This window comes from Mustela putorius, unplaced genomic scaffold, assembly GCF_011764305.1.
Source record: "Mustela putorius furo isolate JIRA1106 unplaced genomic scaffold, ASM1176430v1.1 tig00003846_pilon_pilon_pilon, whole genome shotgun sequence".
Taxonomy (NCBI): domain Eukaryota; kingdom Metazoa; phylum Chordata; class Mammalia; order Carnivora; family Mustelidae; genus Mustela; species Mustela putorius.
Window position 1 is genome coordinate 8131397 of NW_025421999.1, and position 15786 is coordinate 8147182.

Consider the following 15786-nt stretch of genomic DNA (forward strand, 5'->3'; position numbering starts at 1 on the left):
ATCGGGCTCTCTGCTCAGCAGGGAGCCTGCTTCACTCTCTCTCTCTCTCTGCCTGCCTCTCCATCTACTTGTGATTTCTCTCTGTCAAATAAATAAGTAAAATCTTAAAAAAAAAAAAGATGGGAATACTCAGACCAGAATTGAAAAGGTAGCTTCAGTGAATCACTTCTCGAATCACTTTCCAGATAATAACTTCAAGAAACTGGAGCCAAATATTTTGTCCTGTATTGTCAGACAAGAATTTAATTAATTGTTATTAGTTTGGAATGGCTAATTTGGAAAGAAGTCAGTTTCACTCTATTGCTGTCAACTCTTTGAAATATAATGACAGATAGAATGAGGGGTGCTAACAGGCATCCTGTCATCAGCACTTATAAGGTTCACCTACCCCCTTCTGTCCTCTAGGGAAGGGCAGTGTGTTCTCTCAAGAGCAATACCCAAATCCTCACCTCACCATCAAGCAAGGTTTGGTAGATCCCCTGCTCCAAGAAGTTCTCTGCTGGATACCACCATTTTACTACAAAGATTTGAAGTACTAGCCCTACCTAGCAACTTTCCACTCCCTCGTAACATATACCATTATACCCTTTATAACCTATGTGACCAACTCTGCTTCCTCTTGATCATTGCTATTAGCATACTAATATATTCTAGAATTTCCTCTTTTTAGAAGTAAAATCACTCCCTGAACATACACATAGCTCCCATTTGCTGCCCATCCATACTGTCTGGTGTTCGTTCCTTGGGTTCTTTTATACCCAACTGTATTAGTAACGTTTCTCCAGAAAAACAGAATCACACAGTGTGTGTGTGTGTGTGTGTGTGTGTGTGTGTGTGTGTGTGTAAAAGAGATTTTGTGTAAGGGATTGGCTCACACAGTTATGGAGACTGACAAGTCCTGAGGTTTACAGGATGAGCTGGCAAGCTGAAAACTCAAAAAAGCCAAGCCAAGCACAATGCTAACCTTTTTTCAGTAGAGGGACATCACAGAAAGGGACTGTTTCCCTGGTTCTTCTGTACTGCATTTTTGTTTTCTTCTTGCTCCCACTGGCCTTCTAACAGAGAGAGGTGTGAGTGGACATGCAGGGGCGCTGTGGCCCAGCCTCATGCCAAGACTGTGCAGTCCCTCAGCAAGTTCACAGTCCCAGCCCCAACCCAGTAACCCTCTCCTCAGAACTCCTGAAGCAAACACCACACATCTCAGCTCTCCTGCCACCCTGTTGGCAAGCAGATGCTTCAGTCCTCTGCACACCTACCCACAAGCCTCAGGCAGCCTGCACCCTGGTGCTTCTGACACAGACATTGCCCTCTAGGTTATGTACCACCCTGCAGAGACATGGTTCCCACTCCCAAGTCCCTCTGCACCCTTGCATGCCAGACTTGGCCCACTGAACCCTAGAGGAGTATCTCCTGCTTGCCTGGCAGCTATGGACCAACTCTGCCCTGGGGCATCCCATGAACTTCTCTGCCATCCATCCAGTGGACTACTACCACACCTCTCCAGTGATCTGAATCCCAACCTTGGAGGGGAGGACAACTTCCACGTTTGTCCTTCCTTGGAAACTCCCCCTTAGCCTGTGGATATTCTTTATAGTTCTCTTACATCTTATTCCTTGGTATAGTTAATTCCTTATGTCAACTTTTCCTGTTAAAAATTATTGTATGTGGGGCACCTGGGTGGCTCAGCTGGTTAAGCAACTGCCTTTGGCTCAGGTCATGATCCTGGAGTCCCAGGATCGAGTCCACATCGGGCTCCCTGCTCAGTGGGGAGTCTGCTTCTCCTTCTGACCTTCCCCCATCTCATGCTCTCTCTCTCTCTCTCTCTCTTAAATAAATAAATAAATCTTTTTAAAAAATTGTTGCATGATATTTGTCTCCTCGTTGAAACTTAACTAACACAAAGATGTAAACCTTTCGCATTTTTTGTCTTACTAAGTCTTGTAATCTGATGTGTATTTCACTCTTACAGAATATCTCAGTTCAGGCTAGCCCATTACAAGTGACTGATAGTCACATGTGGTGAGTGGCTACTGTATTGGGCAGCATAGCGTTAGATCCACTGAACTGCATCCAACTGCTGCAATTTAAGGTCTGAAATGGAATCAATTCTTTCCTCCCCATCTCAGTTTCCTTCCCACAGTTTTCTCTCTGTCTTAATTAAACGGCACCACCACCCACCCAATTGTGCAAGTCAAAACTTAATAGTCATACTGATTCTTGCTTTTCTTCTTTTCCCTTCCCCTCCAAATTTTGTCTATTTTAATCTCTAAACAACCAGTTGATATGACAAAGGAAAAAAACAGAAAATAAACTGTAAATATGAAACAAGATTCCAAAGGTGAGTAATTTTCAAAAGGCCTTCCTGCTATTTCTTCCTAATCAAAATCTCAGCTTCTTAAAAAGTAGCAAGACTCCATCTCAATAAGGATGTGGTGAATTTGGAAAGCTCATACACTCTTGGTAGAATTGTAAAATATACGGTCTTTCTGAAAACAATTTGGTAATTTAAATCAAGTATTTTAAGTATTTATAACCTTAGGTTTTATTCCTAGGCAGGCTCCCCAAGAAAATATTAGGAGATCCTCTCAAAGTTTTATGCACAAATATGTTTATTATAATGTATTTATAACATAATGTCAATCATAAGAGAGTTGAAATCATTTATTATATATCAAAAAGACATAATTTTAGAAAGACATAAATATTTTTTCAATGTACTTATTAATAAGTATATAAGCTTATATTTATAGATTATAAATTTTTACCTGGAAAGAATTACAATTTTTAATAAACAACACAGCATAACTGCTTAGGAAAAAAAGCTGCAAAGAAATATATTTTTGAAAATCTGAGTCATAGAACTTATTCACTGTTCAAAATATTTATGAGATTACTTTTATATGCTAGGCAGTTTTGAGGTCCCTGGGTGGTGTAGTTGGTTAAGCGTCTGACTCTTGGTTTCAGTTCAGGTCATGAGTGAAGGGTCCTGATCTCAGGGTCATGAGATCGAGCCTCAAGTCAGGCTCTGCACTTAGCATGGCGTCTGCTTAAGATTCTCTCTGCCTCTGACCCTCCCTGCCTAAAATGAATGAATGAATGAATGAATAGGACAGGCATATATGAAAATAAAACAGAGTGGAAGTCATAGTGTATGGTTTCTGAGTCTAAGTCATAAAAGACATTGCAGTTTCCCACTTGCTGTCTTGGATCACTCAGCCTGACTGTAGCCAGCTTCCACACTGTAAGAATACCCCAACAACCCTACGGAGAGGTCTCCTGGAGAGGATTTCAGGCATCCTGGCACTAACCAGCACCAACCTACAGCCACAGGAGTGAGTTGCCTTGCAAGTAGATCCCTCAGACCCAGTCAAGCATTCAGATGACTGCAGGCCCAGCCAACACCCAGCTGAACCTCAGGAAAGACCCTGAGCCAGAACCATCAAGCCAAACCCCTCCCAAATTCCATACACACTAAAATTATGAGATCGTAACCAAGGACTGTTGTTGTGAGTGACTGAATTTTGTGGTGACTTGTTATGTATGAGAGAACTAATACAGCAGCAAACAAACAAAACCAGATAGAAGGCTCTGCCTGTATGGAGCTGACATTCTAGCAGGAGGAGACAGATAAAAAAACAAAATTAATAAATATATTATCATATGGGACAATAGTGTGATAGCAGAGAAGGAATGTAGGAAGACTTGGAACTTTATAGAAGCCCCCACTGAGAAGACATCGAGCGGAGGTCTGAAAAACGGTGAGAAAGGAGCCTGGTAGATATTTAGGAAGAGAGTGCTCAAGGTAGAATGGTCCAGAAGGAGGAACACACCTGGCATGGATTACAGAACAGGAGGAAAGCAGTGGCGGCAAGGGGCAGTCACATATGGCTTTAAAGGCTGTAGTAAGCACTCTGGTCTTTATTCTGAATGACGTGGGCAACTATGGGGATTTTGAGTTGAGGAATGACATGATTTGATTAACATTTTGGCAGGATTCCTCTGGCCACTGGGTTTGCATAGAGATTAAAGCGGGAGAACCAATTAGAAAGCTATTCTGATAATCCAAAGGAGAGGAAGGTAATGGAGAGTAAAATCAGAATGTAATCATTGCTGGGTTTTTTTGTTTGTTTTCTTCTTTACACTTTTCTGAATTTTCCATTTCTACAATGACCCTTCATGACTTTTCTAATCCAAAAGAAAATCAAGTCTTTAAGGAGCCAAATGTTTGTGAGAACTTTAAGTCCTCAGTATTTCTTGCTTGTTAAAATATAGATGTCCATGTAATTTTTAGTAGGATTTCAGCACATCAGGTTTGCTATAAAACACAAAGAAAAAAGTAAAAAACTATTGACTTTAGTCTTCACAGACTCTGAACACTACAATTTAAACTGAAAAACAAAATTGGTAATTACAAAGCATAGCATCCTTTCACTCTTTACTTTTAAATACTGCCGAAATTCAGAGTGTCAAATTGTAATTAAACAGCACGCTGCCTTCTTTACCTTTGCCAATTTTCTGAGTTTTAAACATGTACTTGCTAAATATGCCACAATTCCTGCAATTTTTAACCATTACTTGGATTTTAACCAAGCATCATAAAAAAATGTGAAAGCACTTCATGTACCCTTTGTATATTTTTATTGCTTTTGCACTATGTATTTGAACATTCTTAACTTTCAAATATTTCATATACAAGCCCTCCTTTATGACTATAATTAGTTTAGTTTCAGGGTTTCTAGGCACTTGGCCAGGAGATTACTCTGGATAATTAAACACATTCGTTGAGCACCTAGCATTCCTGAGGAACAGTGCTACAAAAAGATAAAAAGAAGTGTTCTTCTGGGTATTTTTAGTCATGGTAAAGGTGATAGAGCTTTAAGTCATTTCTAGTATATTGGCTGCAATACCTTGCTTGCTTTTTTACACTTCAGGGAATTTTATTTCATTTAGCAAATGTTTATACCATTCCTCCCATGCATTGGAAATACAAAATACTACATGGGATTGGTGACTGAGTAATAAGCTGGCCCCATAGGGTCGCCTGGGAGTCTCAGTTGTTAGGCGTCTGCCTTCGGCCTGGACCCAGGTCCATGTCAGGCTCCCTGCTCAGCAGGAAGCCTGCTTCTCCCTCTCCCACTACCCCTGCTTGTGTTCCCTTTCTCACTGTCTCACTCTCTGTCAAATAAATAAATAAAATCTTTAAGAAAATAAATAAATAAAAACTGGCCCTTGAAGAGTACATGGAAAATCAAGAGACAAACATGCATACAAGTAATACGTTGTTTGAATTATAGAAAATACATAGTAAAACACTAAAGCCTGTGAGTTTCCTCCTGCAGCTTTATAATAACCTGCAGAAGTGAGTCATTTTTTCTTCCCCCAAAAGGGTTAATGATCTCTTTTCATTTCTTGATTCTAACCGTCCAGATATTTTCAGGAATTTGACCTAGTTAGAAAGGTGGAGGGTCCTGCCTGTTCTGTTCCACTTTCTTATATAGACTGTGTTACAGATATGTTTATTCTTAGTCTAAAATTAAATGCTTCTGTCACTGAGGGGTTAGAGGGAAAAAGAATCCTTATTTCCTCAATCAACCAGGAAAACTTTCATGATCTAATTGGCCCCTCACAAGAAATGCAGATTCATTGGAAGGTAGCTTTACTATTTACTTGGCCCCCAAAGAACCTAGGCAGCAAGGCAAAATGTGTATCACGTTTATTGACTGTTCTTCATGCAGGGGAGTCATAGCAGGTGCACCGGTGTCCCAGGCTCTCTGTTATTTATTTCCTGAACCCCTGCCCCCTCACTGCCACCATTCCTTCTTCCAAACTACTTTCATGCTGCCAATTAAAGTAGCTCCCTATGAAGAGCCATACTGTGTGTGTGTGTGTGTGTGTGTGTGTGTGTTTAGGGGAGTCCTTTATTTTCTATAGAATAAAAACCCAAACTTTCCTCTCTGCTTTTTTCCCCCTTCTTCTTTCCCTCTTTCACTCTTCCTTCCTCCCTCCCTTCTTCCCTTTCTCCTTCTTCCCTCCTCCTTTCTTTCCTTCCTTCATCACAGCCTTCCCTCCTTCCCTCAAAATTAAGTCTAAAAGACATTAGGTCTTAATAAGGGAGGGGAGATGGCAGCATCTTCGGGAAAGTCCGAGCCCAAGCAGGGTAAGAGCACGATCCCTGCAGGTAGCAGCAGCCAGAGTGGAAGACACAATGGATGGTGTGAGCCCAGTGGGGCTGAGGGGGGCACTTTCGTGAAGCTGGGGTGGGAGAGGAGGCAACAGCGAAAGAAGACTGGTTACTAACAGGAGGATAAACCAAATGAGGGTTTAGTACCTATATTGAGAATAATATACATAGAATACTATATAGGGAGCCAGGTTTCTCACTGAGGGAGAAATAAATTACAAATATGAAAAGGCAGGAAAGAAAAATAAATCCTATAGTACTCAGTTCAAATTGGAGATACTAACATAAACTCATGGTTTTCCATGTAGAAATAAATACAGTTGGTGAGGTGTGTGAACGTGTACAGAGAGTTAGACAGGCAAATAGTATATAAACATGCATCTATTGCGTAGATCTACCCGCTGAGGCCTAGAAGCAGCAACATTTCAGAGCTTGGCTTCTAAATATTATACGCACTAAAAGGAACCAGGGATCCGTGGAGAAATGACTGATTCTGGAACATGGGATGTATAGGTCCAAATGAACCTGGAGTGCTTGGCTGTGCCAAAAAGGAAGAAGGTGGTCAGAGAAGGATGGGGACAAGTCAAAGGGGTATATGTGAAGGAGCGCTCATGGGCCAAATCTCGGGCAATGTGAACATCAAATAAATTACGATAAGAAAAGGCTGTAATCCATTGAATAAAATAGCAACCCATGGACCTGTACTAATATAAATAAATAAATAAATAAATAAATAAATGGATGGAGAACAAAGTTTTTACTTACAATGGAATGTCAATTGATGAGTATACAAGGAAGACAGAGATATAAAAATTACAATTTGGGAATCCACACAGTAATAATTAAATTACCCAAGATACATCAAGTACCAAAATCAGCATGAAAGTTTGATGAGGAGTGGGATATTGGCATAGCTTCAAATTGCTCCTCATAAAATACTCGTTGATTTAAAGGGGGAAAGGAGTAAATCTATAGTGGAGAAACTTGGCAAAAAAAATCTTAAGCAACCAAAGTGAACATCACAATGTTATCAGAATGAGAGAAATCTAAATTACAAACCACCTGACAGGATGCAATGAGACCACAGCATCACTTTTGTGGTATTTCTGTCTACCTTCTTTCCCAAAAGTATATCCCGAATCAAATCATGAGGAAACAGAAAAACTCCCAGTTATGAAACATTCTACAAAATAGACTTATTTTTTAAAGTGTCAAACTATTGTGACTGAATGAAACTGAGCAGTGGGGAGAATAAAGTTGAATCAGTGAAATAAGTTTATCATGAAGTATCATCTATACAAGCCTGGTTTTATTCCAATAAAGGGCTATGAGATTTGTTGTGAATGGTTTGCAATTATTTATTGTGCTCTCATTTTTCTCTTCTCCCTAACTATCCCTGTTTACTTGTTGAACTGCTTTCAAGATCATTCTTTGAGGACCAGATCTGTTACAGAACTCTGCATTGCTGAGTGTCAACAGGAAAACTACGGTTTCTCAAAAATGTTTTCTCTACTTATGATTTAATTGATCTTTAAGGTTGTTAGAAAAACTGGAAACGTATTTGCATGTATTTTTAAAGATTAGAAGACTTGAAGTTATTTTTTCTTTATATATGATTTATTTGGTTCATAAGTAAATGACTTTCAGAAAATTAATGCAACCCTTTCTTTTGTCCTAGTAATATCTTATGCTCTCATACTTTGTATTTTATGAACTCTGCACAACACTCCTGTGAAGTAGGTTGGACAGGAGTAAAGACTCTTTCATGTACAAATGATTTTTTAAAAATTAACTCAAGACAATTTAAGCCAATAAAACAATGTTTTTGCTTAGGTAACTGAAAAGTCTAAGGATAGATCTTTCTCCCATCTATGGCTGAATCTAAAGACTCAAATCACATCATCAGGGTCCAGCATTCTATTGTTCAGGTCTGTTCTCTTTTATAGACACTAAATGCAGGAGATAGCATTCTTTACCAGCTCTAGCTGAAAAATCTTTAGAGGAGGACTGTAATTATCAGCTCAACCAGGAACACTTAATGGGAGAATTGTTCCCTGGAAAGGATTCTGAGCAGAAAATGGATGTTCTCTGGGGTGAACATATCCTCTGAATGGTCATGTACATATAGGAAAGGGAAGCACAAAGAAATAAAGTAACTTTTTCATAATTACACTACTGTTGGTGAGAAAGGTAAACCAGAAATCTATGACGCCTCACTCACACTTCAGATAATACGTCTGCATTTGCCTATATAACCATGCTATTTCTTTGGTGTATATGTCTTTATTTAACCATTTCAAAACAACAACAACAACAAAAAAAAAAAACAGGCCCATAAATTTTTGTGAATACTATAATGTCATTCCATCTATTTCTTTGTCTTCCATATATGCATCAATAACTTCACATTCAAGGAACCATACTTCTACCTGCCTTATTTGCTTCAATATTTGTGGATGACTCAGGCCCAGTAAAAGGATCTGATGATGATTTTCTGTAGCTTCAGCTTTATTTTGGTTTTGCCCCAAACATTATGGGCATTTTATACCAGCATTTTAAGGTGTTTTTAAAAAGTCAATCTTAGAATACAAAATTGGAACAAACATATGTTGCCGGGAAATTATTCCTCTTTCCTCCATATATGCCCTACTTTTTTGTGATAGACATAAACACAATTACACGATTTACTGTAAAAGTGCCTCATCTTCCTATAAGGAGGCCAGTGGCTAATTTGGAGGAAAGAACATTTGAGCCAGGGCCAACCCACACAGATCCTAGTTTGGTTTTGTCCACTACTAGTTTTGTAGACACCAGCCAGCAGCTTCAAATATGAGCCTTAGTAGTGTCTTCCTTGAAAAAGGGAGTGGTATTACGGCCTTATTTTGATACTTAGAATGTATACTAAATTCTTATAATAAACGGATATATGTAAATACTTCTACATTTGTTTAAAATCTGGCTTTCCTATGAACTCATCAAAATAAGTTCAGAAATGCATGAGAACTGTTACTTTAATGTAGAACTCCTCTTGGTGGAATTGAGTCAATTTTCTAGAAAAACTCAAAATGTCTTCATTGAGAAATACAAATTCACAACCAGAAGGCAAAAAAAAAAAAAAAGTTTCTCAGTTTCTCCTCGTTCCCTGACACTTGTTTTCTTTTTATATTTTCTTGTGCCTGGGCTGTACTGTTAGCAATACTCTTTTTGAAGGAAAAGGGAAAAGCATGCCATCTTCTCGTTCATTACAAACGTTCTCTTCGGACATAGCTCCCCATCCCTCCCAGCCACAAGGTTCTCCGCACGCCCTGGACTGCCCCGACGCCAACCAGAGGCGCGCAGCGCCACCTCCTGGGAGCGTGGGCAGATCCAGCCGGGAATCTGCGGCTGAGGGCCCACGGGGTGACGGACTTCTCGGCTCGGAACCTCAGAAACGCCTCAGTGCTTTCTGTACACATCCTATCCACCCGGGAAATCCAGACTTGGCCGCATCTCCAACGCCCTTAGCTCGCCGGAGCCCAGTTTTGGTCCTCAATCCTGCCTAAAGTAAGGGATGCTCTCTTGGGGCGGGTTTTCCCAGGGTGGGTGGAACTTCGCCCTAGGCAGGGAGGAGGAGGGCTTCCCTACGTTTAAAAGATACATAGAGAGTTAGTCCTGTGGGCGGGGCTACGTTACGAGGGTGGGAACCCGCTTGGGAGCGGAAATACGTTTGGCGGGCGGGGCTTCGTGTAGTCAGGTCCGAGCTCTGTGGGTGGGACTCCGCTCGGTGGGTGGGGCTTCACCTGGTGGGCGGAACTACGGCCTGTGGGAAGAATTTTGATTGGCTCCTTTCCTCCCCGGAACTTCCGGAAGATCCTGTGGGTGTAGATGGCGTCACCCGGAGCGTGAGTTGTCGCACGAGGATATTGAAGGTACGGTGAGAGGTTAATAAACTATTTGGCAGGCTGGCGTGTAGTTTTCGGGGCTCAGGACAGGGCTGGTGGGTCTCGTGTCAGTGAGGCCCGAAGGCTGGGCTCGGTCGCGGTCGGCCTCAAGCAATCCTAGTGGGCAGCGGGCCTGCGGGCCGAGGCCTGAAACCCTGGTGCGTTTTGAGCTTTAAGCCCTTGTCAGGGTACCAGTTTTTCGTTGTGTCTCTTGTCACCCAGTTTTCACGTTGCTCTCAGAATTTCAATATTCCCGCAAGCCCCCAAGGTATTCCCTTCTCCACGAACCTTTCTCAAGTCCCCAACTCTGGTGGACTTATCCCTCTTGTGTCCCAATTGTATGCTTCCTCTGGCAAGACGAATCATGTGTCTGGGTTTGTATCACATACATGTATATATATATCACTTTTTGTCTATCTGTCACTTTTATATCACACCTGGCACATTCTAAATTGTTATTAATGAATACTACATAAATGACGGGATTTGGGTTACTGTTGGAAGGATCTTAGATTATTTAATTGCAGGGATATGATGTGTATTTTCTAATTCCTCTGTAGTAATCAGGAATTTCCTACTGTGCTCATGTTTGTTTGTTTTAGGTAGGAGTACCATTGGTGTTTGTAAGCATTGTTGTCTCTGAGTAGTTTACTGAAGCTAGACACTGAAGGAGGATATACATTTCAGTGGAGAGATACAAGTTGAGCAAAGGAAAGAAAGGAGGAATATGCAAAGTATCTTTGGAGAGCAATGAGTAGAGTGGGATGGGTGTACAGAGAGGTGGCAGGTTATGTTTGACATATTTATCTTAGGTTTGGGGTTCCGGCAGTAATATACCAGGACAAACCACCCTGCCCCTAATGCATTGTTAGAGTCAAAGTTTTTAATATTGGGATGGTTCATCACATAGCACAAGGCATAGACTTGAATGCACTTGACTTAAGCCAGGGGTTGACAGTCTTTCTGAATGGGCCAGATATTTGTGAAATAAATAAATCAATATTGGGCTTTGTGGACCACAGTTGTAGCAGGGAGGTAGCCACAGACAATACATAATCAAATGGACATAGCTGTGTTTTACAACTTTACTTAGAGGCAGGTGCCTGATGAATTTGGTCCATTGGTATAGTCTGCCATTCTATGTGGTCTAACCAAGTAGACCTAGGGACTACAGCAGTAATCCAGTCCTGAACTAGTCAGTACTGCATGATGTTTATTTATACATGAGAAGCCATATCACATAATTTTAACTCTGGATCTAGTCTTTCCGGCTTTGAATCCTGTCACTTCTTGATTAATGACAGTGTGACATTGGGCAAATTAACCTCTTTGCATCAGTTTTATTTGTAGAATGGGGATAATAGTACACCCCACAAAATGTTGTGCAGAGTAAATTAAAGCATATAAAATGTTCACATAGTGGTTATACACATTATAAGCTCAACAAATCTTAATAGATATTTTTTAATTTTCCTCATATTCATTGTTAAAGCAGATTTAAGACATGTTTTTAAGGTAGGATTTACAGACGCAGTGAGTGTTTAGCTACAGAGCAAAGAAAGTATGTAAAGTTTCAAGACAAGAGCCATTCACATAAAGGTGATATGGAAGTTGTGAAGGTAATTTAAGGTAGGAAGTTAGGATTAAGGACTCATTTTGAAGAAGTGTACATAGGAGAGAAAGTGAGGCAAGTGAAAAGGAGTGAAAAAGGAGAAAGCAGACAGGAGTCCATCCTAAAGCAGGATGATAGGAACCAGAATGGTAAAGTAGTATGTCAACTAGCAGGATGGATGGTGATAGTTAACATTGTCAGATGCTGCAAAGACCCGAGAAGGCGATTGTGTTGATAGTATTAACAAATTCAGCCAGCAGAAATTAACGTGGTACTTCCTGTGGGCAAGGTATTACAGATAAAAGAATTAGATACATACTCTGCACTCAAACAGCAGAAAACCTAGTAGTGACTAAAGATATGGAAATAATTTAATACATGCAGGAACTTTAAAAAAAATCAGGAATAAAATGGAGTTTTTTAGACTAAATTGGTATCTTTACTATAAAAACTTAAGTTGATTTATAGTTCATAAATGTGGGCAACTTAATTGAGCTACTTTTCTTTTTTTACCTAGACAATGGCTAAGAACAAACTAAGAGGGCAGAAGTCCAGGAATGTATTTCATATAGCCAGCCAAAAAAACTTTAAGTCTAAAAACAAAGCAAAACCAGTTACCACTAACCTTAAGAAGGTAAGTATTAGCTAAGCACTCTGACTTTATTGTTTACAAGCAAAGCATAGTTGTAAAGCCACTGGAAAACTGAATGCTATTATTTAAAACCGGTTCTTAGCCTTTCTCACAAAGGAAAGATGATTTTAAACATTTATTTTAAAAAGAGTGAAAAAAAAATTACCTCCCTTTCTTGATGTGGATGTATGAAAAAAAAAAAAGGCACTTTAATTGCAAATGCATGAGGCTCCAAAGAACAGTTTCTGGTTTGTTTTGTTTTTTTAAAGATTATCAAAATAAGTTTTAAAAGCTTTATCAGAGCATAGAAACAAAAACCATGGTATGGGAAACAGTTCTTATCTCTGAACTCAAATATATTCAAGAACCTCTTAACAGAAGCAAGACAGAAAATGCTGGTCAGCACTCATTCTTTTTCTCCTCAGTGTGATTCTTATCTCCCTGAAGATATCTATAACTCAAACAAAAACCTATAAAATAAGATAGATATTTTCTTTCTTAAAATGCAAAATTTGAAAAGAAAGGAGTTTTCTTTTTTGTGTTTTGTTTTGTTTTTTCAAAATATTTGGGAAATGGGAAATTTCATTGAGATTAAGTAGATTCTTTAAGAAAATTCTTCAAAGTAGTAGTAGGTGGAGTCAGCTTTCTAGGGCCTAGTAGTTGTCATAATAGTGATAGAAATGTAACATTTCATCTTTCAGTTTTCATGAACTATCTAAATTACGCTTTTTGATCAAGAATTTTTATGACTTAGTAAATGCTATAAAGAAAATAAAGCTAGGTGATATGATACAGGTTGACATTGAAGCCAAGATCCAGATGATAAGGACCAAGTAATCTAAAGTTCTGTTAAGTGTTGGGAGCAGCATATTCTAGGCAGAGAGAAGCAAATACAAAGATCCCAAGCTAGGGGAAAACTTTGTGTATTTGATAGGAGATCATTTTGTTTGAATAGAAGTACTAGAACCTTTATGTATGCTAAGGGAGAAATCTAAGAGAGGGAAATCTGGATAGGCAGGCTGGTTGCAGAAATAATCTAATAGTTTTCTCAGAAAGTGGCCTAACTTCCTAAGTGGAGGTTGTAAGATTGCCAGGTACTATATAAATGGAAAATTAAAGTTTGTGTTCATGAACTTAAAGTGAAGCCAGCTAGTCAGTCACAATTTCCTCAGTTTTAGGCTCAGAAAAAGCTGTCAGTTGACTTTAACTAGGTTGCCAAGCAGGTTTGATTAAGGGAAAGAAGAGAAGGAAAGCTAAGAGAGTATTAGGAAGGGATTGATCAAATAACGGTCATGGAATCTCTGGTGGCTAAAGGAAAAAGGATATGAAAATGTAAAAGAAAAATAGTGACATTGGTGGGAGACAGTTTCAGTAAGACTCAAGAACTGTTAATGTTAGCAAACTAAGTGAACTAGAGAAACAGGATGTGTGAAGTTACAAGTAATGATGTAGCCGGAAGTAATCCATGTGAGTGACTGGATGAGGTAGGTAGTGAAAAAGAACCCTGAAATTGAAGAGCTGAGTTTTAAAGGAGAAATGGTTTGGGAACAGCAGCAAAGAACAAGAATATGACCCCTCCTCTTAGATTTAAAGGAGTGCTGCAAAGGAAAATGTCCTCACGAGACCGGAAGGGATTTCCAATAAAGCAAGAATGTCAAGGAAGGATTCAGAGATAGAATGTTCAAGGAGAGTAAGTCATTTGATCTGATTGGGTTTCTCGTTTTGCAATGAGAGATGATGGTACCATAGTCCTAGAAGGACTGTACCTAGGTACCTAGGTACCACAGTCCTAGAAGGACTGTGGTCATGTATTTAGTGTGCCTATACCAATTCTACATATGAGGTATGACCACATAATTCTTATTTTTAAAAACACAACCTTTTGTCTAAAATTTCCCAATAAAACCATGAGAATTTTTGTGTGAATTTTCCCCACAAATGAGTAGGATTGTTGAATTTTTAGGTTTAACAAGGTTAAAGTAAAGTTGGATATATTTTCTCATTAATGGTTATAAGATTGTAAATTAATGCCTTTTTTCTTTTTTAAAAGATAAACATTGTGAATAATGAAAAAGTTACCAGAGTGAATAAAGCTTTTGTAGATATACAAAAGGAACTTGCACATTTCTCAAAAGGCCTTTCCCTTGAACCTTTGCAGAAACAGCTGGTGAGTAGAAATCAGTTCCATTTGTTATTGTTAATAAGTTAAACTCCCAACTTTGTAAAGCCAGTAAGTTGAATGCAGTTTTTAGTATTTGGCTTTCTGCTATTCTTGGCCTTGTAGTATATACAGCATATTGAGTCATATTCAGACTAAAGCATTGAGTCTGAATATGAGAATTTATTGTTTTACTTCCTATGACTAGAAGAAATTAAGTCAGATAATAATTATATACAAGTCATTTTTGTTCACTACTCTTATCTACATTTTAAAATACAGTGTTTTTTTCCCTTCAGATTCCTCAGCAGTGTCATGAAAACGAACCAGTTAATGTTGATGAAGCGACAAGATTAATGGCTCAGTTGTAATACACTGGAGATACATCAAATACCCCAAAAAGACCAATAAATTAAATGTTTTATACAGTTTTATTTTTAAAAATCTTGTTAATGTACAGGCATTGGCACATTTTTAAAACAAACTACATAAAACAGATCTTTCCTATAATCTAGGAAAGTGGAATGTCAGAAGTCAACAAAATGTGATAAACTTAAAGTGCTAAAACAGAAGGCACTTCACAAAATCTGTTCACTGAAACAGTTAATATAATCCTACTTTACATCCTTCACTTTATAAGTGGCAGTGAATGTGTGTTTGGATAGGAGGACACACAAAAATACGGACAGTTTCGTGGCAGTAAAAAAATACAAGACAAACAAGTGATGAGCCTTTGGCCAACTTTTTTTGTTTTTGATGGCCTTAAATCTATTTTAACCTTCCTCTCATAAGAGGAAAAACAAGAAGGATTCAGAATTGGAAGAAAAGCTGAAATCCCAGCATCTAATTACGTGAGGATGGAAGGGATTTGTGGGTATTAAATCACCTTTTCCCCTGAAAAAAGCCTTTGTTTTTGTGGTTGAAAGAGCCCTTTGATTTTATGGTTGAAGTTTTGTGAAGTAAAAAAGAAAGTATTAGAGAACACTTCAGAATCAGTGAACTAAAAAGATGTTACATTCATTATTTTAAATACTTAGGTTATTAAGAAGTCTAAAATGTTACAGTTAGAGGTAGATAACAGTCCCAAGTTTCCATGGAATCTAATAATTTAGTATCTGGACATCAAACAGATCACAGACTCCTTCATTATCATCTAAATTAAAGTTGTAGTCATCTGCGGGGGTAGGAGAAAGCCGTAAGAGAGGAAACACTGCAAGCAAAACAAATTCGGTGTTAAACACTGTTCTTACATATGGCTAATTATGTTTAACAAAATATTCCCAC

General features: G+C 38.8%; 2 protein-coding genes across 4 annotated transcripts in view; one reads left to right on the plus strand and one right to left on the minus strand.

Moving 5' to 3' along the window:
- The first annotated feature begins 9974 nt into the window (after positions 1-9974).
- On the plus strand, positions 9975-14930 carry RBIS (ribosomal biogenesis factor). Of its 2 annotated transcripts, none has more exons than XM_013063769.2 (4): positions 9975-10089; positions 12231-12347; positions 14395-14511; positions 14785-14930. In XM_013063769.2, the coding sequence occupies exons 2-4, from the start codon at positions 12234-12236 to the stop codon at positions 14857-14859; spliced, it is 306 nt and encodes a 101-aa protein (XP_012919223.1). In that variant the 5' UTR covers positions 9975-10089; positions 12231-12233; the 3' UTR covers positions 14860-14930. The 2 variants fall into 2 exon arrangements, with proteins under 2 accessions (XP_012919223.1, XP_004767017.1); XM_004766960.3 differs by having other exon boundaries at positions 14802-14930.
- The window catches only part of E2F5 (E2F transcription factor 5), a 29832-nt gene continuing 28960 nt past the window's right edge, over positions 14915-15786 (minus strand). For both annotated transcript variants that reach the window (XM_045063156.1, XM_045063155.1), the window contains exon 8: positions 14915-15712. In XM_045063156.1, the coding sequence (XP_044919091.1) occupies positions 15603-15712 (110 nt within the window). In that variant the 3' untranslated portion in view covers positions 14915-15602. The remainder of the gene's footprint in view (positions 15713-15786) is intronic.